Source organism: Giraffa tippelskirchi, chromosome Y (assembly GCF_054371585.1).
Source record: "Giraffa tippelskirchi isolate mGirTip1 chromosome Y, T2T-mGirTip1v1.2.pri, whole genome shotgun sequence".
Lineage (NCBI taxonomy): Eukaryota > Metazoa > Chordata > Mammalia > Artiodactyla > Giraffidae > Giraffa > Giraffa tippelskirchi.
In genome coordinates, this window is record NC_137290.1 from 9123385 (window position 1) to 9148337 (window position 24953).

The 24953-nt window shown below is 43.9% G+C and overlaps 2 protein-coding genes across 3 annotated transcripts in view; both read right to left on the bottom strand.

Moving 5' to 3' along the window:
- LOC145537674 (uncharacterized) overlaps positions 1-10771 on the bottom strand; it is a 28943-nt gene extending 18172 nt beyond the window's left edge. The window contains exon 1 of the mRNA XM_081568527.1: positions 10579-10771. Within this exon, the coding sequence (XP_081424653.1) occupies positions 10579-10771 (193 nt within the window). The remainder of the gene's footprint in view (positions 1-10578) is intronic.
- On the bottom strand, positions 8001-23556 carry LOC145537839 (zinc finger imprinted 2-like). Of its 2 annotated transcripts, XM_081568750.1 has the most exons (6): positions 23191-23556; positions 17128-17231; positions 16470-16517; positions 12973-13099; positions 12686-12778; positions 8001-11271 (listed from the first exon to the last, which is right to left on the bottom strand). In XM_081568750.1, exons 2-6 carry the CDS (start codon positions 17158-17160, stop codon positions 11228-11230), a joined length of 345 nt encoding a protein of 114 aa, XP_081424876.1. In that variant the 5' UTR covers positions 17161-17231; positions 23191-23556; the 3' UTR covers positions 8001-11227. The 2 variants fall into 2 exon arrangements, with proteins under 2 accessions (XP_081424876.1, XP_081424877.1); XM_081568751.1 differs by lacking the exon at positions 16470-16517 and having other exon boundaries at positions 23191-23353.
- Between the last annotated feature and the right edge of the window lie 1397 nt (positions 23557-24953).

The window sequence follows — 24953 nt, forward strand, 5'->3', positions numbered from 1 at the left end:
AAAACAACTCAATAAAAATGTTCCACATTTAGAAAATCTTTAAAAAAATAAATAAACATTGCTTCCTGAGAGCCAGATACCAGCCTGAGTGAGTGCTTTTGCATATGAGACACTTAATTCTCCCAACCACCCCAGGAGGCAGGACCCATTTTTTCATTCCCCCTTTCACAGATAGAGAAATAAGGCACAGAGGTTAAACAATTTGCTGAGGTCTCATACATGGTGCTGAAGACGACTCCTGAGAGTCCCCTGAACAGCAAGGAGACCAAACCAGTCCCTCCTAAAGGAAATCAATCCTGAATATTCATTGGAAGGACTGACGCTGAAGCTGACGCTCCAATACTTTGGTCACGTGATGCGAAGAACTGACTCACTGGAAAAAGACCCTGATGCTGGGAAAGATTGAGGGCAGGAGGAGAAGCAGAAAACAGAGGATGAGATGGTTGCATGGCATCACTGACTCAATGGACATGAGTCTGAGCAAACTCGAACTAACTAAAATAGCATCTTTTTGGTCTCCCTTATATGCATTGTACATCTGCTTCAATTATTCAGGAAAAGGGCACCCTGACCAGAAATAATGTCCATGTTAAAAATAAAGATTAAGGGCCCTATTTCTGGGTCACCAGTGTTTGTTCTTCTTTGATAGGAAGACTCCCTTCCCAGGTGCCAGGTCCACACTGACTCGATATGTATGTGCTGGTCTCTCTTTTAACACTGAAGAAATATAACCCCCCTGACTCGTTTAATGTTTTTGTTCTGTTGTTTTGCAGTGGTTGAGTTATGTCTGACTCACTGTGACATCATGGACCGCAGCACACTAGGCTTCCCTGTCCACCATCTTCCCGAGTTTGCCCAAACTCACGTCCATCGAGTTGGTGATGCCATCCAACCATCTCATCCTCTGTCGCCCCCTTCTCCTCCCGCCTTCCATCTTTCCCAGCATCAGGGTCTTTTCCAGAGAGTCGGTTGTTCACATCAGGTGGCCAAAGTATTGGAGATTCAGCTTCAGTCCTTCCAATGAATACTGAGAGTTGATTTCCTTTAGGATTGACTAGTTTGATCTTCTTGTGGTCCAAGGGACTCTCACGAGTCTTCTCCAGCAACACAGTTCAAAAGTATCAATTCCTCAGCACTCAGCCTTCTGGCAGCCTTTGTTCTGACAATATATAAAACTGTGCTGAAAACTTGGAGCAGCTTGTCAGAATAATCTGGGAAGATGACTTTCAGGTTGGCCATGTTTGGCTTATAGAAATCAAGACTTTTCTCTATCATAAGTAAACACAACTCTTCTCTCTTCTTATTATAGACTACTATTATTTTCATTGGTGCTGCTTGGCATACACAGCAGGATATCTGAAAAGCCCACCTGAGTTCACCTGAAGTCTACTTTGGACCAGTGCTCGGTACCAAGCACGGGACCCTTGAGCCCCTTTGGCATCACAGCGCCCTCAGGTGAGTCTGTGAGTTTTCCCTTGTATCTGTCGCTCAGTTGTTAAGTCGTGTCTGACTCTTTGCGACCCCATGGACTGCAGCACGCCAGGCTTCCCTTTCCTTCACTATCTCCCAGAGTTTGCTCAATCTCATGTCTGTTCAGTCGATGATGACATTCAACCCCCTCATGTGCAGTCACCTCCTTCTCCTCCTGAAACATCTGGATCTCCTTATATTAAGTGATGGTCCACCGAAGAGAGAGATGGTCCTTTTTTCTAGGCAAAGGACCTAGGCGGAAGTTCCAGGTAGGAAGGCCTGGAATTTTGGTGTGAACCGGGTTGGCGTGTTTTTTTTTTTTTTTTTTTTAATGTGGCTTAAAACAGGAAATCTAATTTTTGATTTGCATTCTATAATAGAATGAAACTAAAAGAAAGCAGGAGACAGTGCTACCCAGTGAGGCGCCACCCTCTGGAGCACCAGCTGGTTTCTACAATTGGTAGGGAGAACTAAGATCCCGTAGGTCATGTGGTATGGCCAATCCTGCCCCACCCCACAAGAAAAACCAAAGCCCAAGTAAACAAACGACGAAGCCTATGGTCAACTGATCCAAACCAGTCTTCTATCTGAAAGGCTGAAGTGGGCCAGGTATCATACCAGTGGGTCCTGTACTTCTTCCCTCTTTCAGGGTCCCCCCTGGAGGAGACCTGAGAATCAGATGGCCTGGTCCCAGCACTGGAACCAGAGTGAGAGGAGATTCACAACTGAGGCTGGGCGCGGGGTATGGGGGTGGTATTTGTAAGTTGTGTCTATACCTGTGCTCACATACTTAATGCTATGCTTTTCCTGCATTTTCCTTCGGAGAATCTGTGGTCCCCACCTGCCTCTGGAAGCACAGGGTTTGGCTAGCTTGAGTGCATGCAGCGGGGCAACACTAGGAATAGTAACCCCATTCCTAGGATGCTGGCGTTTGGGGGAATTATAACCAACGAGAAAAAGCCTACACAACGAAGCCTACAACTGCAACAGTATGTGGGAATAACTAAGGAAAACTGATGAGAAAAACAAAAGCTTTGTTGAGAACACAAAGCTTTACCAGTTGATAAGAATGCTTGAATATATAAAAGAACATCATATTCCTGGATGCTAATAAATGTAACAATGTCAATTCTTCCTGATTTGTGAAGTTCACTTCAATAATCATCAAAAAGCTGTTTTTAGTTGGTAAACAAATTTTTCATCCAGAAGAGTAACCATCATATCTTTCTCATATAAGTACACATACATATAAATACACTTTTAAAGGTACAATGACAGAAAGCTCACCTAAGACGATATACAAGTTAAAAACATAGATCTAGGATGCGTAAAGGGTGACAAAACAATTTGGATGATACAGATATACAACTGTATTATAAAATAACATATTATGACTTGATGTGTCACTTATTAAAATTGATGTTGCGGCAGTTAATGGGAGACCAGTTTTATTTTCACATAATACATTCAAAGTAAATTCAGTAACAGTTAAAGTATATTTTATAAGTAATAAAAACTGCAGAATAAAACATTAATGTTTAGAGGTGGTTAGATTTTGTAGGTTTAGAAAAGATAGCAGAAGAATTGAGCTATATAAAAATTGAAACCTTCTGAAAAAAATTATTGAAACAAACTGGGGGAAAATGTTTATGGCCAAAATGAAGACAGTTAATATCCTTATTATATAAAGAGACTGCTCAAATTGATTGGAAGATATTAAAGCTACACAGACAATGAATGCAAAGAGGAGAAATATAATTGCTTAAGAAGCTCAGAGGAAACTATTCAGTGTCCTTAAAAACGAAATAAATAAAATTAAATTAGATGTCCCTTCTCTTGTTAAACTAGCAAAGGTGAAAAGCACCATCATGAGTTAATGGCGGCGGTGCAAATCGATATGTTTTTGAATGAAAACTTAGATGTGTATCAGGAACCTTAGACAAGTATACCCCTTCCCATACAATGAATCCCCTTCTGATACAGGAACTCCCTTTTGGCAAAATCTTAAAAGACTCCTAACTTTAGAAAAATATTTTAAGGACCAAAATGTTCATCACAGTATCCTTTACAATTGTGAAAAACCAGAACTAAATGAAACATTCAAACAGAGGGGAGGGCCACACAGATAAATCTCTGGGCATACTCTGCAGCTATCAGCAAGGTGAAAACGACTTCCCGGGGACAGAGCAGTGTGTGAGGTGTACGGTTACATGGAAAAAACATGCCATGCACACATGGGATGATCACAGCTAAATGAAAACTATAACCATCTTAAAATAGGTAACACGCCCACATGTGTCAGTAGGTGAGACAGAACAGAGGTACCATGGAAGCCAGACTTCCTCCCCACTACTCCCTACAGGCAAGCACCTCCTTAGTCTGGTGATTAGTTTTAAATTATAACAAAACAAGAGGACTTCCGTGGCGGTACAGTGGTTAAGACCCTGTGCTTCCCAACACAGGGGACTCAGATTCAATCCCTGTTTGGGAAACTAAGATCCTGCATGCAGTATGTGCAGCCAAAAAAAAAGAAAACAAACCAAAATGACCAAAATGTTAATGCTGTCTATGGTGTACTGGAGTCCGGGGCAGGGGACAGCAAGGCAGAGAGAGAGAGAGATCTCAGTTCAGTTCAGTCGCTCAGTCGTGTCCGAGTCTTTGCGACCCCTTGAACTGCAGCACGCCAGGCCTCTCTGACCATCACCAACTCCCAGAGTCTACCCAAACCCATGTCCATCGAGTCGGTGATGCCATCCAACTATCTCATCCTCTGTCATCCCCTTCTCCTCCCGCCCTCAATCCTACCCAGCATTAGGGTCTTTTCCAATGAGGTAGAGAGATCTACCTTTTCATAAAACTGAAATTGTTTTTAATGAGTCAAGTTAGTGCTCTCAAATGAACAATAGGAATCCTTTTAAAAATCCTTTTAAAAAAAGGAAAACCAGTTTGTGCAAATCAGTAAAAAAGAAAAAAAGCACAGACACAATAGTAAAATGGGCAAAAGGCCTAGATTATACACAGAGAAGTTTAAAAGCATACACGGGCAGGAGGGAATTCATGAGGTACCAAGAATCACTTTTTTGGCTTATCAAACAGGCAAACATTTTCTTGGTTTAAGTAATAAATATCCAATGCTGGTAATGTTGTTCAAAGGCTTCTTTATACCAGGCATGGGAAAGCCATTTCTTTGCAAATATGAACTGCTCAGTCTGTCTTATAAGGAGTGCTATGCTGAGAAAGGTTGTGGGCCAGTCTTCAGGTTCAGGGCCAGCGTGACTGATTAGCTATACACATCTCTGCCCACCCGCCTCCTGCCCTGCCTGTAGCTGGTGGCTGTGAGTGCTGCCCCTCAGGAAACAAATTCTGCACCATCTTTTGAGAACCACAGAAATGCTTTTCCTGTCTCATCTGGTAATACCACTTTTTGGAAATCTATCTTCAGAAAACAACTACAAATACAATGCTTTATGATCTGTTTACCCAACCTTTATATCACTGCCATTTTTAAATTGTCATTACAAATTAGTGAGAAAAAGAGAACTCCAAATCTGTAATTATACGAAAAATGTTTACTCAGAAAAATTATTTAAAGTACAGTGAATACTCCAATGTGCTAAGGTGTGGTTGTATCTGACATATGGCTGTGGTCTGTAATTCTGCGGTTTAGCAACTGTCACTAAGAGAACTTTAAGAACACCCCCTGAGTGCCTACTATGTACCAGGCACTGTTAGGCTCTGTTGTACGGACGAGCTCCAGGCCTTTCAAGAGTTCCAAGGGGAGGCACTGTTACCGCATTTCCTGAGAAAGTGAGGTTAAGCGGCTTCTGAGGAGGGAGCCGGCTCTGGCTTCAGGTCAGCCCAGCTCCAAAGCCCACACTCTCCCTACCCTACCAAGGGGCTCCTCAGCCAGTGAACACAAGCATGGTCCTGGGTGTGTGCTCTGATGAGAGCACCCCGGGGCGGGGGAGTTTATTAGCCTGCTGTGTTTCTGAATTTTTTTTTTTAATATGCTTACTACTGTTTAATGAGGAAAGTAAACCTAACACAACTGGTAAAATGAGGGTGTGGACAAACTACTTCATCTGTGGATCTTTCCAGGCCTGACATTAGGCCTCTTAATTCCCTAAGCGGGGTTAAGAGTGCAAATTCTTCACAGAGCAACTGTAGTAGTTCTTCACAGAGAGTTGAGTAGTTCACTTGCTCCCAAGAGAAAAAAAAACAAGTGTACACATCTTTTTGACCTTGAGGAGAGAAGGCCAGGGGTGCTTCCAAAGCCTTCAAGATACATATACCTTTTGGCCCAGAAGGTCTATTGCTGGGAACTTCTCCTTGGGGAACACAACCACATGCAAAGACATCAGAGCAAGTTGCTGATGGAAATTCCAAGACTCAGGAGGTAATGGGGAAGCAGCGCACATGTACCAGATAAGTTTCAGGTGTACAACACAGGGAGTGAGCATTCTTACACATTCAGCAACAATCACCACAATCAGCACAGTTACCATCTGCCACCACAAAGCTGTCACAACAGTACTGACTATATTCCCTACTTGTACATTACATTCCTGTGACTTATTTTATAGCTGGAAGTTTGTACTTCTTAATCCCCTCACTTTTCCGGTCTATCCCCCCATCCTCATATAATACAGTATGTTAATTATAACTAAATAAAAAAAATAAAAGGTTTGCAATGGAATAAAAAAAAGAGATAAAGAACAGTAACCCCATTTTCCAAACCTAGAAGTCTAGGGAAATAAATTAGGCCAAGTCTATGCAACCAAGTATGAGGTAGTCCTGAAAGATGAAACTGGGGGATACATTTAGGAATGTGGGAAGATGTTCATGATATATTACAAGAAAATTGCCACCTTTAAAATAGTATGTATTTTCTTTAAAAATCTATAGAAACCTATACACAGGAAAAAATGTCTGAACAGTGTATACCTCTTCTGGCAGCAAGTATATCTAAGACAGGAAATACAAATATTAAAAAAAAAACAACCAAATCCTCAAAGATGATAGTATTTTCTAATCATCTTCAACAGATAGGTATTACTTGCATAATCAAAGAAAGCTTACAACATGAGTGTTTCTACATTAAAAAAATAGCCTGAGTATAAGACCAGTGCTCAAACTGTCTGATGTATCAGGAATTGGTTGGGAAAAGCCACAAAGAATAGTATTATCCTTGGGGGCCCACTAGAATAGGAGCAAGAAAAGCAGCAAGGTGAAAGATAACAGGCTGAGGTACCTGCCACCACAGGCAACTAGAGCTCAGCTTGAAAAGTATGGAGGCAGTGGCTTGTGCATATTTTATAAATTCCAACTAGTCCAGGGATGACCGGCAGAGTTAACTACCCACGTTGTCACTGCTGCCATCTGTGGTATGAAAGCAGCATCGGAACAGAGTCAAGTCTGATGCTCCCTGGCTTTCTAGAGTTAAGGTCTCTTAAGAAGCCTTGGCCCAGGGCCCTCGACAAATGTTCCACAGCAGACCCCCTCGAGGAGTCTCTATCACCTCTTAATCCAAATATCTAAAGACCAGGATGGAGTAATGGGGGGAGACACGTAAAGAAAAATCTAGAAGAGGTGGTGAAGAAGGAACATGCAGCTGGATCATGAAGAGTACATGGATGGTGAAAACTATGAAACCTTCCTGCCTGTGAATGGTGCAAGCTTGGAGAATGGTGCAGTGGCTTGGAGAATGACTTCAAGAGCCTAGACCTTTGGCAGGGGCAAAAAACTTGACCGGGATATGATATAAAGTACACAAAACCACCTACGAGGTATTCCTGCCAAAGCAGCTGAAGACGAATCAAACTAAATTCTCCAGAGTTTAGCACTAACTTCCATTTACAGAAAATACAGGGAGAGAGGGACAAGTTAAGGATACCACAGGAAGCAAACAGACACATTTACAAGGGGGGACATTCCACAGGACAACTGACCTAGTTTCTTTCAGGACTACTGGCTTAATCACACAAAGCTTTAAAAAAATGAGAGCCAGAAAGATGGCTGCCATGGCTGGAGCGAGGGGGAAATGGGGAGTTCTTGTTCCATGGATACAGAATTTGAGTTTTTCAAGACGAAAAGTCCTGAGTATTCACTGCACAATAATGTGGCTCTACTTAACACTACTGACCACTTAAAAATGTCTGAGATGGTTAATTTTATGTCATGTGTTTATCAGAATTAAAAATAAATTAAAAAATGAGGGCTTCTAAAATTAAACAGTTAAACCTTAATATAAGGAATATAAAAGCTGTTAGCTATACTAGGAATTGGGTGGAGAGAGGGGGGAAATATATTTCTACATTATTCTTGGGGTCACACAAGGCACTAAGAAAAAGTGAGAAGAGATTGCTTTAGGTTAAGAGAAACTTGAAATCAGACAACCAAATGCAATTAATAGAGCACATTTGGATCCAGGTTCAAACAAGCCAGCTATAAAAGGACATCTCGGCAATGACTAGGAAAATCTGATTATGGTCTGGGTAAGACACTTTTTCTGAGTTGATTTAAAATTTTCCTTTTTAGGTAGATATACTGAAGTTTAAAGAACAGAGATGACACAATTGAAAGAAAGTGTGTTAAGCTAATAATAATTGGGGTAGTATGGAGATTTAGCAAAAATGGTGAAGGAACAAATGGGATGGCAGACTGATGAAGGGTGTGAGTAAAGCTATGATCCCAGGGAAAGCAGCAGATTTCACAAGGTAGTGGTGAGGTAGAAGTTATCATAAAGAAATGACAGGGTTTTCCTGGAGTGCATGGAGGTTACAGTTACAACCATTCAGAAAAAGGATGGAGTCTTTTCGAAAAGGCACAGGAGCCAACTCGAAAGGACTCCCAGTGGCCAGAGCTGGAACAATTCTAAAGTAAGTAATGGTCATGTTGAATTACAGCCCATGCCACAAATCCATGCTATATAAATAAATTACTGAATAAAAATCTAGAGGAGCAACTTTTCCTCACAGAATTCTAATTACTAAACGTAGAAGGGATGAGAAAAATGAAAAAATCACTAGTATGACAGAGTAAAAACGGCTGTATGTAAAACCCACTTGCTAGATTCTAGAATTCAGTAGGTAAAAGTTGGAGGAGAAATTGGAAGCTCTCCTGAAAGTTTCTCCTGAGAGATATTTATTAATCACCAAGAGAAACAAATGAAGGTTAATTAACAACATCAACAATAAGCCATACTGACATTATCTTCCCTTCAGGTAGTGGTGGCAGGATCAGAAACAAATATACAGTGGGTGGGGAGGGTGGTCCATGGGAGGAAACAGGGCCAGTCAGTGAGGGCTGTTCCACCAGGAACTTGGGAAACAAGGATGAGGGGCTGTGTAGTGAGCGCTCATGTGGATCAAGTGCTCATTTGGCTGGTGCAGGCCCTAATGACTCATGTTGGTTTTTAAGTTCATGACTTTGTAGCCACACATCATAGGTCAGAAACGGCAGGATGAGAAAAAGCACGGCAGTGAATAACGACAGACACAACCCACCCTGCCAGGCCAGGAGTCAGATTCTGAGACACTAGGTCACCTGGTTCCCAGGTGTGTTTGCATCTGACCATCATTCAAGTCAGTGATGCAAAACCTTTACATTAGAACACTATGGCATAAAAGAGATTTTTAGTGCAACTCGTGGCTCGTACTTTTGAGTGAAGTATGCCCAGCATAGAAATAGGACTTTAGGTGAAGCTGGCTGTGCTGATGACGCCCGAGTCCTACAACAGAAACCGTTTTCAAATACTCCTTTTTTTCAAAAATGCAAAACCCCAAACCCTCACATATAAAACTACTAAACATGCTACTTGATCAGCAGCAGATTTACGATCTACAAGACCAATTATAAGAAAGTGTTTAGCAAAAATATTCTTCCCTGATCAGTGTCCCCAAAATTCATCTAATTCTAAATTGTAAGAGAAATGGCTATCTGAACTTCACTTTAACAATCTCTTTGACCCCCTAGTTCCACCAGTGTCCCATCTGATTTAACATGAAATAACACTGAAATTACTAAAAAGAAAGGTGGCTTCGGTCAGTACAGATGTTACTTTTCTTCAGAGAGAATGTGGCAGGAAGAAAACAAACCTGGGTTGAGCATCAAGATTTAAAATAAGTATCTCAGGGACTCTCAAAAACCAAACAAGCGAACCAAACCAAGCTGGGGTTCAGTTTTTGCCTCATCACTTACAACCCAGGTCAAATCAAATGACAACCTGGAGTTTCAAGTTTGCTCTATCTGTACATATGAAATAAATATCCTCAACACAGGTGCAGTGCAGCATTCCTTAACTGATCAAATAATACACATGGCAATGTTTTCAAAATTATGAATGTCTATGTAAGCACATTACCAATTACTTCAGCTTTGTGGATTATCACCATAGGTACACCTCACACACCTTTTTACGATGCCCTTTGCTGATGCATCCCACGTGGTAAAGATATTGTATGTCAACACTTCTGTAAAAATTCAGACAACAGAGTTCCTGTCTGGAGCACACCTGCCAGTCACACATTTTTTGTCGGGATGTCAAAATCGAGGTTCTCTATTCTATGGACACCACCAGAGAAGGACAAACTCTATCGGCTTCTTTCCCAAAAATACTCTGTAAGGTTTTTTGCTTCAGTGACTGGCACACGTGCTGACTGTCCGTCTGCAAAAAGACTGTTCTATCACCTTGCAACCGCTTGCTGTTTTCTGACTACACCATGACATGTTTTCAAGTTGTTAACAAGGTGGGAGGGCTGGTGCAAGACCTTCTTTCATTCAGAGCGCTCCAAGGGTCTCTCTCCAGGAGAAAGCCTAAGAGGTTGAGAATGTTCTGACTGGACGTGTTTCAACAGTAATGGCACTCCAGGGGCTTCTCTTGAGAATGGAGTTGGTAATGTTGAGTGAGGCAGGAGGGTCAGCTGAAACACTTCCCACACAGCTGGCACTGGTAAGGCCTCTCCTGAGTGTGAATCCTGTAGTACTGGATGAGGTGTGATCTTTGACGCAACCTTCTGCCACAGTCGCAACACTGATGGGCTCTTTTTCCAACGCAGTCGTGCTGCCGCTTACATCCAATCAAATACATCTTGTCTCGGGGTAACTCACGTGGCAGGGCTCTTGCTGCTTCGTGGGCTTTGAGATGCTGCACATGATGGACAGCCTGGATGACAGCTTTGCCACACTCGAGACGCTCATGGCAGTCCTGCCTCTGAATGCTCACGCGGCCGTATACATCTGCACGCTGGGTCAAGGACTTCCCATCCCAGTGAGTCTTCTGATGCCTGCTGAGGTGCGGCATGAGGTAGAAGGCCTCCCCACACCGTTTACATACAAAGGGCTTCTTCCCCGTGTGGATTTGCTGGTGCTTCTCCCGGCCTCCTCGGGTACTGAAGTCTCTCCCACAAAATTCACATCTATAGTGTTTGTTCTGTCGGAGGAAAAACGAGTTGTGGGCCAGGCAGGACCTGGTGCAGGCTCCAAGAGTACTGTGCTCCCGAGGACCATTTCCTAGCAGACTCTCCGATGGTTTCTTAAGTTCTGAGCTTTTCTCTAGTTGATCACCCTCGTGGCTTCCTTCCTGAGTGAGGGTCTTGGGGTCACTTATTTTTATGGGACTCAAAACTTCTGCCGGCTTGACCTGGTGCAACTCCAGCGGATCATCAGCACAAGACTCTCTCGTGTGGGCACACAAGGAGTCACCTGCCTACAAATCCTCTATTCTTGCCCCCGAGGATGATTTCTCTACAGGCAGGCTTTACTCTGGAGTTAGATCTTTGGTTTCAGATTGGTCCTCGCAACCTAAAAGAAATGTAAAAGGTCCTCTACTATTTTTTACTCAGAGAAAAACATCATTATAGTAGAAACAGAAGAAAGAGACCAATCATTACACACACATTAGTACAGAGGTTTGAGAGTTTTCCAGGAACCAAAGGAGAGAGTGGGAGAAGGATGCAGAAGACAGCAAGCAAGGATAGGTGAGGGTGAGGCAGCAAAGACCATCTAGGAGGACTGAACATTGACAAAGATGCCAGAGGCACTGACAAGAGAATGAGAAGGAAACCAGAGAAAGAGGGGGGACTGGGGTTTGGCTGCAACTTCCAGACCATGCTTGGTACATCACTGCGCTTTGGAGGAACTAATACAACTTTGGCCATAAAGGGATTCTACTGTCAGGTCAATCCGGGAGATACCGTACGATGCAAGTCAGCTTTCACTCTTGTAGGACTCTTCAGATCCCTTAAGCAGCATCTCAGATCTCCAAGAGGGGAAATGTAAGAGGTAGCATTTCTCGAACTGATCTTGTTAGGCAACACTTTTGGGTTTTTTTTTTTTGTAAAGAACCCCGATTATCATAATTCTGTAGGACTATTGGGGAAACACTGGAGTACACCGGTCAACACCTTCTCACTCAGAATAAAGCAAGAGAACTCCAACTCTTTTCTTGGCTCCCAATCTCTCGTTTTACACATTCAATTCAACATTTACTAAACGCTGATTCCGAGCAAAGCATCATCCACCTGGATGTTCGTAAGTCTGTACAAAGACTCTAATCAGGCTATAAATGTACAAAAGGAGAGTTTGGGGAATTTCATCTGGGAATGGAAAAAGATCAGGCAGGGGAAGGCATTAGGGCTGAGCAAGCAGTCAAATGGGCAGCAAGCTTATTCTGAGCAGACACTGACTATGGAAGTACACAGTCCTGGGGAGCAGCAATATAGGGTTCTAGTAGGAGTATCTATGAGAGATGAAGCTGGATGTGACTTTTGGGCCAGACTGGGACGGATTTAAATGTTTTGCTAGAAGTCTGGATTTTCTTTTGGGAGTGGTAAGAACCTGATGTGTGCTTTATGTCACCTCCGTGAGGGCTGGAAAGAGCAGTGGTATCACACCAAGGTTTTCGATTGTCTCAGGGACAGAGAAAAGACCTCTGATTTCTAGCTGTCAGGGGAAAGGCACAAATGAATGCAGGGGCTTGAACATTAGAGGATACGGAAACTGGCCTCCCTGGAGCTAAGCAGGAGAGGAAGAGATGAGCTTCAGAGAGGAGATAAAAGAAGTACCGAGTGAGCATGATGTGGCGTGGCCACACGAGCCCCTAAGGTGAAAGCACCTACTGGCCCTCTGCCTAAGCTGAGTGGGCTCTGAGGACCAGCTCCCAGCCCCTGCTCACTGAGCAGGGTTGTCTCCCCAAGATCCCGGTCTCACTGCTCACCTTGACATGTCACTGCACTCCCGTCTTCCTCCCTAGCATGTGACTCCTCCTCTTCCAGCTGTGAGATAATGTCAGGTTTAGGGAACTGGTAACCTGTTGAAGAAGGAGACTTATAACTTGGGGGTTCTGTCCTGTACCCTCAGGAACTCCCAGCCTGGTTTCTAAAGGCTCTGAGATAACAGGCAAGTGCAAATTTACACACAAGAAAAATAAAGCCTGTTTCCAAAGATTCTGCCACTAGGGACATATGCCAATGTCTGGAAACAATTTTGGTCATCACAGCTTACCGAAGGAGACCAGGTTCCTGTAATTTTCCAGCATCACCTCCCGGTAGAGCTTCCTATGAGAAGCACTGAGGTAGGGTAATTCTTCTGGACTGAAGTCCACAGCCACATCCTCGAAAGTCATCAATTCCTGAAATACAAGATATACTCCTAAATGATTGAAATCCGGAATTATCCCAAAGAGGGATAAAGGTGCCTGGTAAGAGGGGACTGACCATGAAGCACACATTCAGACAAGCAGAAAGACTCTAATCCAAAGGTTTCAGGGACCTACAAGGGTTTCTTTCCTTTAAGTCTTTCTCATTAAAATGTTTTCTTCTCTGCAATCACCCTCTTGTTTTTTTCAGCCTTCTAACTTTATAGAGGCTTTCAATGGCTAAGTCAAAGATCTCTCTTGGGAAATGTCACACTGCACTTGAAAATATGTGGGTTATTTTCCAATATCTTTTGGTATTAACTTCTAACATAATTCCACAGTGATAGGAGAACAGACTCTATATGATTTCAATACCTTCAGGCCATGAAACTTTTGCACTTAATATCCCTGGATATGTTCCATGGTCTCCTAGTTTATAGTCTATGGGTACTTGAACAGAATTTGGATTCTCTTGTTGTGTGAAAACTATATAAATCTGAAGTTATGTTCAATTGGTTCATACTGCTTTTCAGATCTACTATAGACTTCTAACTTTATTCATTCCATTAATTTTTTGAGTTTGATATTGGAAGTCCAACTAAAAATTGTAATTTATCTACTTAAAAATAATTGTAATTTATAGTAGAACTTCCCCCATAGCTCCCTCATAGCTCAGCTGGTAAAGAATCTCCCTGCAATGCAGGGGACTTGGGTTTGATTCCTGGGTCGGCAAGACCCCTGGAGAAGCAAATAGCAACCCACTCCAGTATTCTTGCCTGGAGAATCCCCTGGACAGAGGAGCCTGGCAGGCTACAGTCCATGCAGTCACAAGAACTGGACATGTCTTAGCGACTAAACCACCAACCACCACATAGTGGAACTATATGTAACTTTGTTGTGAACTCTCCAAGCCTCCTGTAAATGTGTTATCATAGTTTCATAATTTAAAACATAAAAAAGAAAGAGAAAAAATAAGTATATCTTTCTTTTGATTTGAACTCTTGAGAGAAGTAGGAATATTTCTAAGACAGCTCCTGCTGCGAATTTCTAGAGATCTGTGTGGGAGGAGAAAGATCCTTTTAAGTTCCTTAATAAAGAGAGAAAAATGCAAATAAAAGCTGAGCAGTATACCCCAATCCCAGGAAAAAGAGACAGCTGGGTCTACGTTCTGGTTCTCTCTTACAAGCTCTGTGAGTGTGGATAGGTTAAGCCTCAGTGACTCATCCACAAAACACAAACAGCTCATAAAAATGCAGAGATGGCCAATCTTATAATAAGAAAATGCATTTCAAAATGACAAAGTATGACTTTATACTCATTCAACTGACAAAAATTAAGACGTTGGACAATACCAAATACTGTCGAGAAGGGGGAATCTTCGTGGTGGTGGTGGTGTAGTTGCTCCGTCGTGCCTGACTCAAAATTTTGAGACCCATCCACTGTGACCGAGCTCTTTTGTCCATGGGATTTCCAAGGCAAGAATACTACACAGCAGGTTCCCATTTGTTTTCCAGGGGATCTTTCTGACCAAGGATTGAACCTCCATCTCCTGCACTGCAGGCAGATTCTTTACTGACTGAGCCACCAACGAAAATCTTAGAATGTGGGCTTTTGAGACCTCTTAAAAGATGCTAAAAGTGAAGTTGCTCAGTTGTGTGTGAGTTCAGTTGTGTGTGACTCTTTGCGATCCCGTGGACTGCAGCCTACCAGGCTCCCCCATCCATGGAATTTGCCAGACAAGAGTACTGGAGTGGGTCGCCATTTCCTTCTCCAGGGGATCTTCTCGATCCAAGGATTGAACCCAGGTCTCCCGCGTTGCAGGCAGATGCTTCATCGTCTGAGCCACCAGGGAAATGTAAATTGGTAAACCACTTTTGGGTCCAGAAATATACCTATTCCTAGGTGTATCTGCTCATGTGTACTGTCTTATAACCTCCAAAATCTAGGCAAGACCCAAACACTCATTTATGGTAGAAGAGATAAATGTATGATGATATTGGGGCTCCCCTGGTGGCTCAGATGGTAAAGAATCTGCCTGCAATGCAGGAGACCCAGGTTCAATCCCTCAGTCATGAAGATCCCATGGAAAAAGGAATGGCAACCCACTCTAGTATACTCACCTAGAGAATTCCATGGACATAGGAGACTGTCAGGCTACAGTCCCTGCAGTTGCAATGAGTGAGACACAACTGAGCGACTCAGTTCAGTTCAGTTCAGATCAGTCACTCAGTCGTGTCCGACTCTTTACAACCCCATGAACTGCAGCACGCCAGGCCTCCCTGTCCATCACCAGCTCCCGGAGTTTACCCAAACTCATGTCCATGGAGTTGGTGGTGCCACCCAACCATCTCATCCTCTGTCATCCCCTTCTCCTCCTGCCGTCAATGTTTCCCAGAAACAGGTTCTTTTCCAGTGCATCACCTCTTTGCATCAGGTGGCCAAAGGACTGGGGTTTCAGCCTCAACACCAGTCCTCCCAGTGAACACCCAGGACTGATCTCCTTTAGGATGGACTGGATGGATCTCCCTGCAGTCCAAGGGACTCTCAAGAGTCTTCTCCAACACCACAGTTCAAAAACATCCATTCTTTGGCACTTGGCTTTCTTTACAATCAACTCTCACAATCATACATGACTCCTGGAAAAACCATAGCCTTGACTAGATGGACCTTTGTTGACAAAGGAACATCTCTGCTTTTCAATGTGCTGTCTAGGTTGGTCATAAACTTCCTTCCAAGGAGTAAGTGTCTTTTAATTTCATGGCTGCAATCACCACCTGCAGTGCTTGGGGAGCCCCCAAAAATAAAGTCAGCCACTGTTTCCACTCTTTCCCCATCTATTTGCCATGACGTGATGGCATCAGATGCCATGATCACTGGGTGACTAACACACACATAATCACACCTCAGAATAATCCAGTAATACAAACTAAGTAATTACAATTACATGCAACATTCTTGGTAACAGAAAGGTGAATGTAAGAAGCAGGTATTGGAAGACTACCGAAGACCATGATACCCATTTTACTAATATACGTCTCTTGTGTTTTCATGGAAACATTATGCAGATCAACGAACTAGAGAGCATGTACTGACTGCCCAGCTTTTATAGAGGGGTTTATTTGGCTCACATGTGTTCTTTATTCTTTCTTCAAAATTTGTTAGTTGCCAACACCAAAATATTAGTATAATTCATATTATTAGCAGGATTTTTTGACTTCACTTTAAAAAATCAGAAGATCTAGGCATCAGGGTCCACATTCTCACATGGCGCCATCAGCTGATGCTGAAACATAGCTGCCCTTAGATGGGGCAGATGCCCCCCATGTTGTCACAATCCACCCACTTACAAATTCTCTTTTATTACCTCAGTCATCTCTGAGGGCATCTTCACTTGCGATCCTAGACACAGACACTGTAGGGAAAGAGGGCTATTCTCAGGAACAGATCACCTGGAACAATGTTTCTCACCTCTCTTCCCCTTAGCTCTTCCTCAAGGAGCATTTGTAAACACTTTCTTTTCCTAACTGTCAAACGCCTTCCCCTCACCCATGAATTTTTTTCTAAAGCAAGTGCAACACATTAGCTTCTTCTAGGTTTCAAAACATGATTTAACAAGAACATTAAGGAGCAAATTTTTAAAAATTCACAACAGTTATTTCATCTATAAAAAGGAGCATAATAGTAGTACAAATCACATGAGGGTTGCTTTGACTAAGTCAAAAGTGGAGAGATAATGGAACAATAAACAATGAAAAATTAATTCAAGAGACAGGAAAAGAGAGAAAATATTAAAGATGTGGTATGTGGTGGTGGCAATAAGTGTGAGAAAAAGCAGGAAAGCAAAAACAAAGAGTCAGAAGAAAACTCTGATACAGACGCCTGGGAAAGAAAGGCTCAGTTAGGTAAAGTTTACATAAAGACTTTAAGGAAATGAGGATGTTTAATTAGATAGAGGAGGTCTAGAAATCAGAAAGGGGAGCTCCTCACACTGCAGAACTAAGTCAGAAGAAAACCTGACTCACCTGAGATCTAACAAATGGCTTCCTGTCAGACATCTTTGTGTCCTTCTTTTGGTGGTGTTTTGTGTTTCTCTCTTCTGCAAGGACACAGTTCTGAGCAGAGTAACCTAGAAGGGAGAAGGAATAACCACAGAGTTGAGTCCAGTCTGGCAGCACTCACAGACACAGAGAGTAGCCTGCCAACCCCTCACCTGCCATGGGCAGAAGCAGCACTTCCTATGACAAGAGAAAAACCAAAAAAATCATTTCTCAGCTCACTGTGGCAATTCCAGAAAAGAGGTTTGTTTACCTCCCACCTCTAAATGCTTCCATGGATTTTCAGTGCCTTCCAAATAAAGTAAACCTTCCCTCTACATTTGTATCAATGGTCCTAGCTTCACCATCGATTTAGTCACCAGAGAACTTCAGTTTCTCAATTGTAACATGAAAATTACAATCATCTCTCTAATTCTACAGGCACCTATAAGGGTTAAACATTACCTGCTGTGTGTGGGGCACAAAGCAGGTAGTAAAAAAAAAAAAAAAAGACCACAACTCTTATTACTACATCTTTTTCACTCAGGGATCTAGAAGACAACCACCACCTTCCCTCAGGAAACCTGAAGTCCTTCCTTGTTTGTGGTCTCTTTCCAAGAGTACCTTTCACTATTCTATAGTTTCTTCTCATACCCTAGCAAGCTCTTTCCCTTCTCTTGAATTTCAGCTCCATCAAAGGCTGTGTCTTTGACCAAGTTTAAAAATTCTGTGGGACCATATGCCCTATGTCCGATGGAGGCAGTATTAACAGCCACGATTAATAAGATGACAGACTCTGGAGCCAGCCACGGAGGTCGGAATCCTGACTGCCAATTACTATTAATAATTGTGGACCACAGGCAAGTTGGGCTTCCCTGGTGGCTCAGACGTAATCCCTTGGAGAAAGAAATGACAACCCACTCCAGTCTTTTTGCATGGAGAATTCCACTGGCAAGGAGCCTGGCAGGCTACAGTCCATGGGGTCAAAAAGTCAGACACGACTGAACGACGAACACGTTCACAGGTAAGTTATTCAATCTCCCTGTGCCTCTGTCTTCTCATCTGTGGAAGGAGGGTAATACCTATCTCAAGAACTACTAAGAGAGGTAAAACACTATTATAAAATATTTACAATGTAGTACATTTTAAGTGTCCAACATGTTTACTATTCGGTTCAGTTCAGTCGCTCAGTCGTGTCCGGCTCTTTGCAACCCCATGAACCGCAGCACAACAGGCCTCTCTGTCCATCACCAACTCCTGGAGTCCACCCAAACCCATGTCCGTTGAGTCGGTGATGCCATCCAATCATCTCATCCTTTGTCGTCCCCTTCTCCTCCCGCCCCCAATCCTACCCAACATTAGGGTCTTTTCCAATGAGTCAACCCTTCGCATGAGGTGGCCAAAGTATTGGAGTTTCAGCTTCAACATCAGACCTTCCAGTGAACACCCAGGATTGATCTCTTTTAGGATGGATTGATTGGATCTCCTTGCAGTCCAAGGGACTCTCAGGAGTCTTCTCCAACACCACAGTTCAAAAGCATCAATTCTTCGGCGCTCAGCTTTCTTCACCGTCCAACTCTCACATCCATACATGACCACTGGAAAAACCATAGCCTTGACTAGATGGACTTTTGTTGGCAAAGTCATGTCTCTGCTTTTAAATACGCTATCTAGGTTGGCCATAACCTTCCTTCCAAGGAGTAAGCGTCTTTTAATTTCATGGCTGCAATCACCATCAGCAGTGATTTCGGAGCCCAAAAAATAAAGTCTGACACTGCTTCCACTGTTTCCCCATCTATTTCCCATGAAGTGATGGGACCAGATGCCATGATCCTGCTTTTCTGAACGTTGAGCTTTAAGCCAACTTTTTCACTCTCCTCTTTCACCTTCATCAAGAGGCTCTTTATTCTTCTTCACTTTCTGCCATAAGGGTGGTGTCATCTGCATATCTGAGGCTATTGATATTTCTCCCGGAAATCTTGATTCCAGCTTGTGTTTCTTCCAGCCCAGCGTTTCTCATGATGTACTCTGCATATAAGTTAAATAAGCAGGGTGACAATATACACCCTTGACGTACTCCTTTTCCTATTTGGAACAGGTCTGTTGTTCCATGTCCAGTTCTAACTGTTGCTTCCTGACCTGCATACAGGTTTCTCAAGAAACAGGTCAGATGGTCTGGTATTCCCATTTCTTTCAGAATTTTCCACATTTTATTGTGATTCACACAGTCAAAAGCTTTGGCATAGTCAATAAAGCAGAAATAGAGGTTTTTATGGAAATCTCTTGCTTTTTCGATGATCCAGCGGATATTGGCAATTTGATCTCTGGTTCCTCTGCTTTTTCTAAAACCAACTTGAACATCTGGAAGTTCACGGTTCACGTATTGCTGAAGCCTGGCTTGGAGAATCTTGAGCATTACTTTACTAGCATGTGAGATGAGTGCAACTGTGCTTTAGTTTGAGCATTCTTTGGCATTGCCTTTCTTTGGGATGGGAACAAAGACTGACCTCTTCCAGTTCTGTGGCCACTGCTGGGATTTCCAAATTTTCTTAGCCTCTTCAAAATTCTTTTAATGAATGCAGGTGCACAAAACTGGACTAATCATAATCCTTGATACATCACCATTCAGCCATACATGACCCTCATGTTTATTTCAAATTTAATTCTTTATATTTTTCAATGTAATCAACCCATCCCACTGGTCCACATCCCCATCTTGTTCCCTTGCCTTTCTCTCCTTGTCTATATATATACACACATATATAAGTATATATGTATATATATATATACACACACACAAACAAAGCTTTGGTTTTAGTATCAATATCATCCAAAGGGCTATCGGGAGTGAATGGCTTTCTTCTATCACCAGTGAGATGCCCTTAGTTCCAATCGAGTAACTTTGAGTTTCTAAGACACCAGTCAAATTTTGACAGAATTGAAATTTCGGGCCTCCTATCTCCCACACTGCATGCCCTCTTTTTTTTTTTTTGACTGTGTATTGTTTTGTGTTGACACTAAGGTTTAGGCTCAAAATGAAAAGTGGAAGGGTGGGGAACAGAGCAGAGAGAAGGCATACTCTCCGAAAATAGCATGAAAAGCAAAAGCCAAATCTCAAGTTTCTTTCATTTCACATAGGATTAGGCAGATTAGACTGGAGATTACAAAATTCATTCATTCATTCATTGAACAAGTTTTTATTTAGCTCCCTCTTACATGCCAGGCATACAGCAAAAGTTCAAAAAGTCCCTCTCTCACCTTCCTCCTCACATGCTTGGATCAAGTCTGCCACCAGGTCACCTGCTTCCTTGCTGCTCTTGGGCTGCTTTGACTTCGCTCATGTCTGAACCTCCCCTGGCAACGTGTTCAGAAACTGCTCCAGCACCAGCTGCTCCATCATCTGCTCCGTGGTGCGGCTCTTTGGCTGCAGCCATCACCAGCAGAGCTCCTGAAATTGGCTCACAGCTTGGTGAGGTCCTGTAACCGACAGGGGCTGAAAAGACCTAAAGTTTTGATGAGAAACTCTTGGAGCCTCTGGGTTTCTTATGGGGGTGGTTTCTCGATTTTCTTCTTGATCACGTAGATGAACGAGCTGGGTATTCCTCGAGATATCCAAAACTTCTTTCACATGGAGCATTTTTACAGCTTGACCCTTCAAAGGATGGAGATACTCTAAAAGGCAGGCTGCTTCAAAGCACACTGTTGTGGAAGATGGTGGGCTGAGTTTTATCAGATGAAGAAGAGAGTCAGAAACCTTAGGGTCTGCAGAAACTACACAGAGAGACTCACAAATGGCTTGCAGAGTTTAACTGGACAGTAGAGGTTATGCGAATCAAAGGAAGTTAGCTCATTTCACACAAATGCCTAAATGAATATTCACACAGATTTGCATATCTACAGACCGGCTCTTGCCTCAGTCACAGCGTCAGGTCTAGAAGATGCACAGACACGGGCTAGAAAAATCTCAGAAATGGCACTGAAGGGAAGAGACTTGAACTCCAAACCACAACGAACTGAACAAATTCATGAACCACCTAAGAAGATGCTTTTAAAAATGAGTTAATACAAATGAGGAAAGATCATTACAATACATTCATCCTACAAAGGACTGCATCCCTATGCAAAAAATATAAAGAAATCAAACAAGCCTATAACAAAAAGGCAGAGATCACTTAAAAATGCAAATTTATTTTCTTATTTTTTATTTAAACATTTTAACTCTTTAGCTAGAAGTTAGACTGGGATAATGTATGAGAAGACTGTGATTTTTTCTTAATACTTATCCACCTACCAGCAATTTAAAATTTGCTATTACTTCCTTTTTTTGGATGTACGATACCCCCCACTGAATTTCCATCTCTACAGGCTGCAGCATAAGATTCTGACAAAGGAGTAGCAGAAATGACGGTGAAATCCTGGCAACCTGCTTCTCTAGGCTAGCCAGGTCCCAAGCTAGAGCAAAGAGTCACAATCCCTTCTCCTCGCCCAGAGAGGGAAAAGTAGGCATAAAAGCAGCTGATGTTAAACACTTGGGGGGAAAAAAGCAAAAGAGTCCCTAAAAAACGTGAGTGGTGGTGGGTTCCTTGATTTCAGAGTAGGGAAGAAAGTTCAGAGAAATGGGAATAAGTGCTGGGAGAAGGGAGTGGAGGCCAAGAGATTCCAGGTGAGCTGAGGCTGTGGGAGGAGGGAGCAGGGACTGAAGGGAGCCACCAAAAGAGAAGTGCTGAGGAATGGGGAAAGGAGGAAAGCAAGGCCAGGCAGAATGCAGAGCTGGACCAGAGGAGGAGGAGTGGGGCAAGGTAAAGAGGAAGAACCAGTCTGGGCTAGGAGAGGTGTCCAGGGAGTAGGCGCCCAGAGAGAAGGGGTGGGACTGAGGCAGAGGAGCAGAAAGGAGAGGCAGAACTAAGGAGAGGAAGGGGGCCAGGACTGAGCGAAAGGATATAGAGAGGAGAGGTGTGATGGAGGGAGGAGGTCTGAGGCAAGAGGGGCAGGAAGGAGGGACCAGGGCCAGGGCAGAAGTGGGGGACCACAGGAAGGCTGAGGGAGGGTAAGGGCTGGGAGAGGAGAGGTGGGCCAGAGCCAGGGGGAAAACACAGAGGAAGGTGGGACAGGAGGTAAAGGGGGAGCTGAAGGAAGGAGCGCCTCTGACATAAAGGGGGTGGAGCTCGGAGAGAGGCAGGAGCAGGACAGAGGGGAGGGATAATGGCAGGGCCAAGGCTGAGGGCACTGTGTTGAGGGGAGAGGAGGGGTCCTAAGAAAAAAGGGGAGTTTGAATGTGGGGGAGGCTGGGGGGAGGGGCCAGGGGGTCTGGAGAGGAACGGGGGGTCTTCAAAGGCGAAGAAGGGTGGTTCTGGTGGGGGAGAGCGAGAGTGGGGTCCTAGAAGAAGAGGGCTGAGGGGCATCGTCGAAGGGGAGGGTGGAGGTCCTCATGGAGGAAGGAAGTTGTTCTGAGGGGAAGGCAGGGGGTCTCTGAGGGGGTAAACTGGGGGGATCCTCCAAACGGGGGGGGGTGAAGGGAAGGGGAGGGGTCCTCGAGGGGGAAGGAGGGTTTTCTAGGGCGGGAGTCCTTGAGGAGGCCAACAGGTGTGTCTGAAGGGGAAGGCCCGTGGGGTCCTCGAAGGGGAGGGCAGGGGTCCGAGAGGAGGACGGGGAGGGTCCTCAGGGACCAAGGAACGCGTTCTTGGGGGTGAGAGCAGAGAGGCCATAAAAAGGGAGGGTCTGTGGGGTCCTGGGACGGGGAGGAAGGTGCGACGCGGGAGGAGGAGGGCGGGTGGAAGGCCTTCCAGCCAGGGAAGCATTGGCAGGAAGCCGGGGCGTGAGCAACAGGGAGGCCGCCGCGTCCTCCTCAGAGTTGACTTGGCCCGCGCGGCCTCCCGCACCCCTTCCCCTCAGGGCCGCTACTTCGCGCCTCCCTTTCCGTCGACTTCCCCGCGAAGAGGAGCGTCTGCCTCGGCGTCCCTGAGAGGACGCCCGCGCCTCCTTGCCCGCGAGCCGGGCCCTCACCCCCAGGGCCTCTCCCTCGCGTCCGGGCCCTGGCCGCCGCGCGCTCACCTCGCAGACGGACACCCTCGCCTGGTCGAACCTCTGCACCTCGGTCTTGCAGAGCAAACCCGCCAGGCAGGCGCTACCAGCGGTCTGCGCATGCGCCCTGTGGGACGGCCGGTGCAGAAAGCGCCGCGCAGAAAACGCAGGCCGCTTTTGGCCGGCTCCGCTGGGCGGGCCCGCGAGGACCACGCGGCCTAGAGAGGGCTGGGAGGGGCCGGAGGACTACTTCCTTTAGATGCTTTACGAGTTTTGGCAGTAGTCAGCACGTGGTTTAAAACGGTTTCAAAATAAGCAGTATGCAGTGAAAAGCCTTCTCACTTTGTGTGTGCCACCGAAAAAATTCTCATGCTATAAAACCACGGAACACTCAGGTGACCGGTGCAATTATTTGAACACGTATGATTATTAAACTGAATAATTATGCAACTGTGAATAATTATGAAAGCATGAACATGTTTTCAGTGTCCTTCCACAGTGTCTTTGTGTATATGAAAATAGAGATACATGCGTATATACATATGTGCGTTATACACACATATATGTCATTATCATTGATACGTATTATACATATCTATACTATAAATTCGGTAGATATTAACCTGTAATAGATATAAATAGTTTAAAATATAAAATATATTTTCTAAATAAGAAGTGTGACGATGTAACACAACCTATAATGTGACACAGTGTGGTACATACTGTAGCTTAAAATGTGTACTTAAGTAATATAATTACTCCCTTGATAGCAATATAAGGCTTCCCTGGAAGCTCAGTTGGTAAAGAATCCGCCTGCGATGCCAGAGAGTCTGGTTCGATTCCTAGGTCAGGAAGATCCGCTGCAGGAGGGATAGGCTACCCACTCCAATGTTCTTGGGATTCCCTTGTGGCTCAGCTGGTGAAAAATCCACCCTCAACACAGGCAGACGTGGGTTCGATCCCTGGGTAGGGAAGCTCCCCTGGAGACGGGCACAGCTATCCACTCCAGTATTCATACCTGGAGAATTTCATGGACTGTCGAGTCCATGGGGTCTCAAAAAGTCAGACACGACTGACCAACTATAACAAGTATATCATGATGCCACACAGATTCATATTATATGTAACTATATGTTTGTATAAATAGAGTAGAAACATTTTTAGTTTGCAAAAGTACTCATAGTCTCGTTTCCTACCTTTTTTATACAAAAGGTGGCAGACTGTACCCATTGTTCTATGCCTTCATTTTTTCCTATCTCAGAGACCTTTACATATCAGTACAAAGAGAATTTGCCTACTGTTTTTGAACAGCTGTTTGAATTCTGTTGTACTGTTGTTGGAACTTGATTTATTTACCCCATCCCTGACTACTGGGTGGTTGAGTTGTTTTCAGCCCTTTGCTACCAGTATTCTGTGCAAAACTATGAGCTTCAGCAGTTCTGCTGCTGTGTGAAATCTTCTGGGAAGAAAAATCCCCTGCAGTGGAATTGTTGAGCCACAGTGCACACGTGTGTGTCATTTTGACAGAGATTTCTAAGCTGCCTTCCATAGACGCTTGCCTATCAGACCCCCACCAGCCTGTGTGAGCAAACCTGCATTCTCAGTGTTATAGGATGCTTTTTCAGTTTTTCGAAAACTAGGGTCGAAAAATTTTTCAGGAGCAAGGTAGAATATGTTTTCCTGTGTTGAGGAGCCATTTGTGTTTAACTAAAGAACATTTATCAGGGCCTCGAGATATGTAGGGAAAGTATAGTGAAAGGTGCAATAAGTATTTTAGTCATTGTGATGTTGAT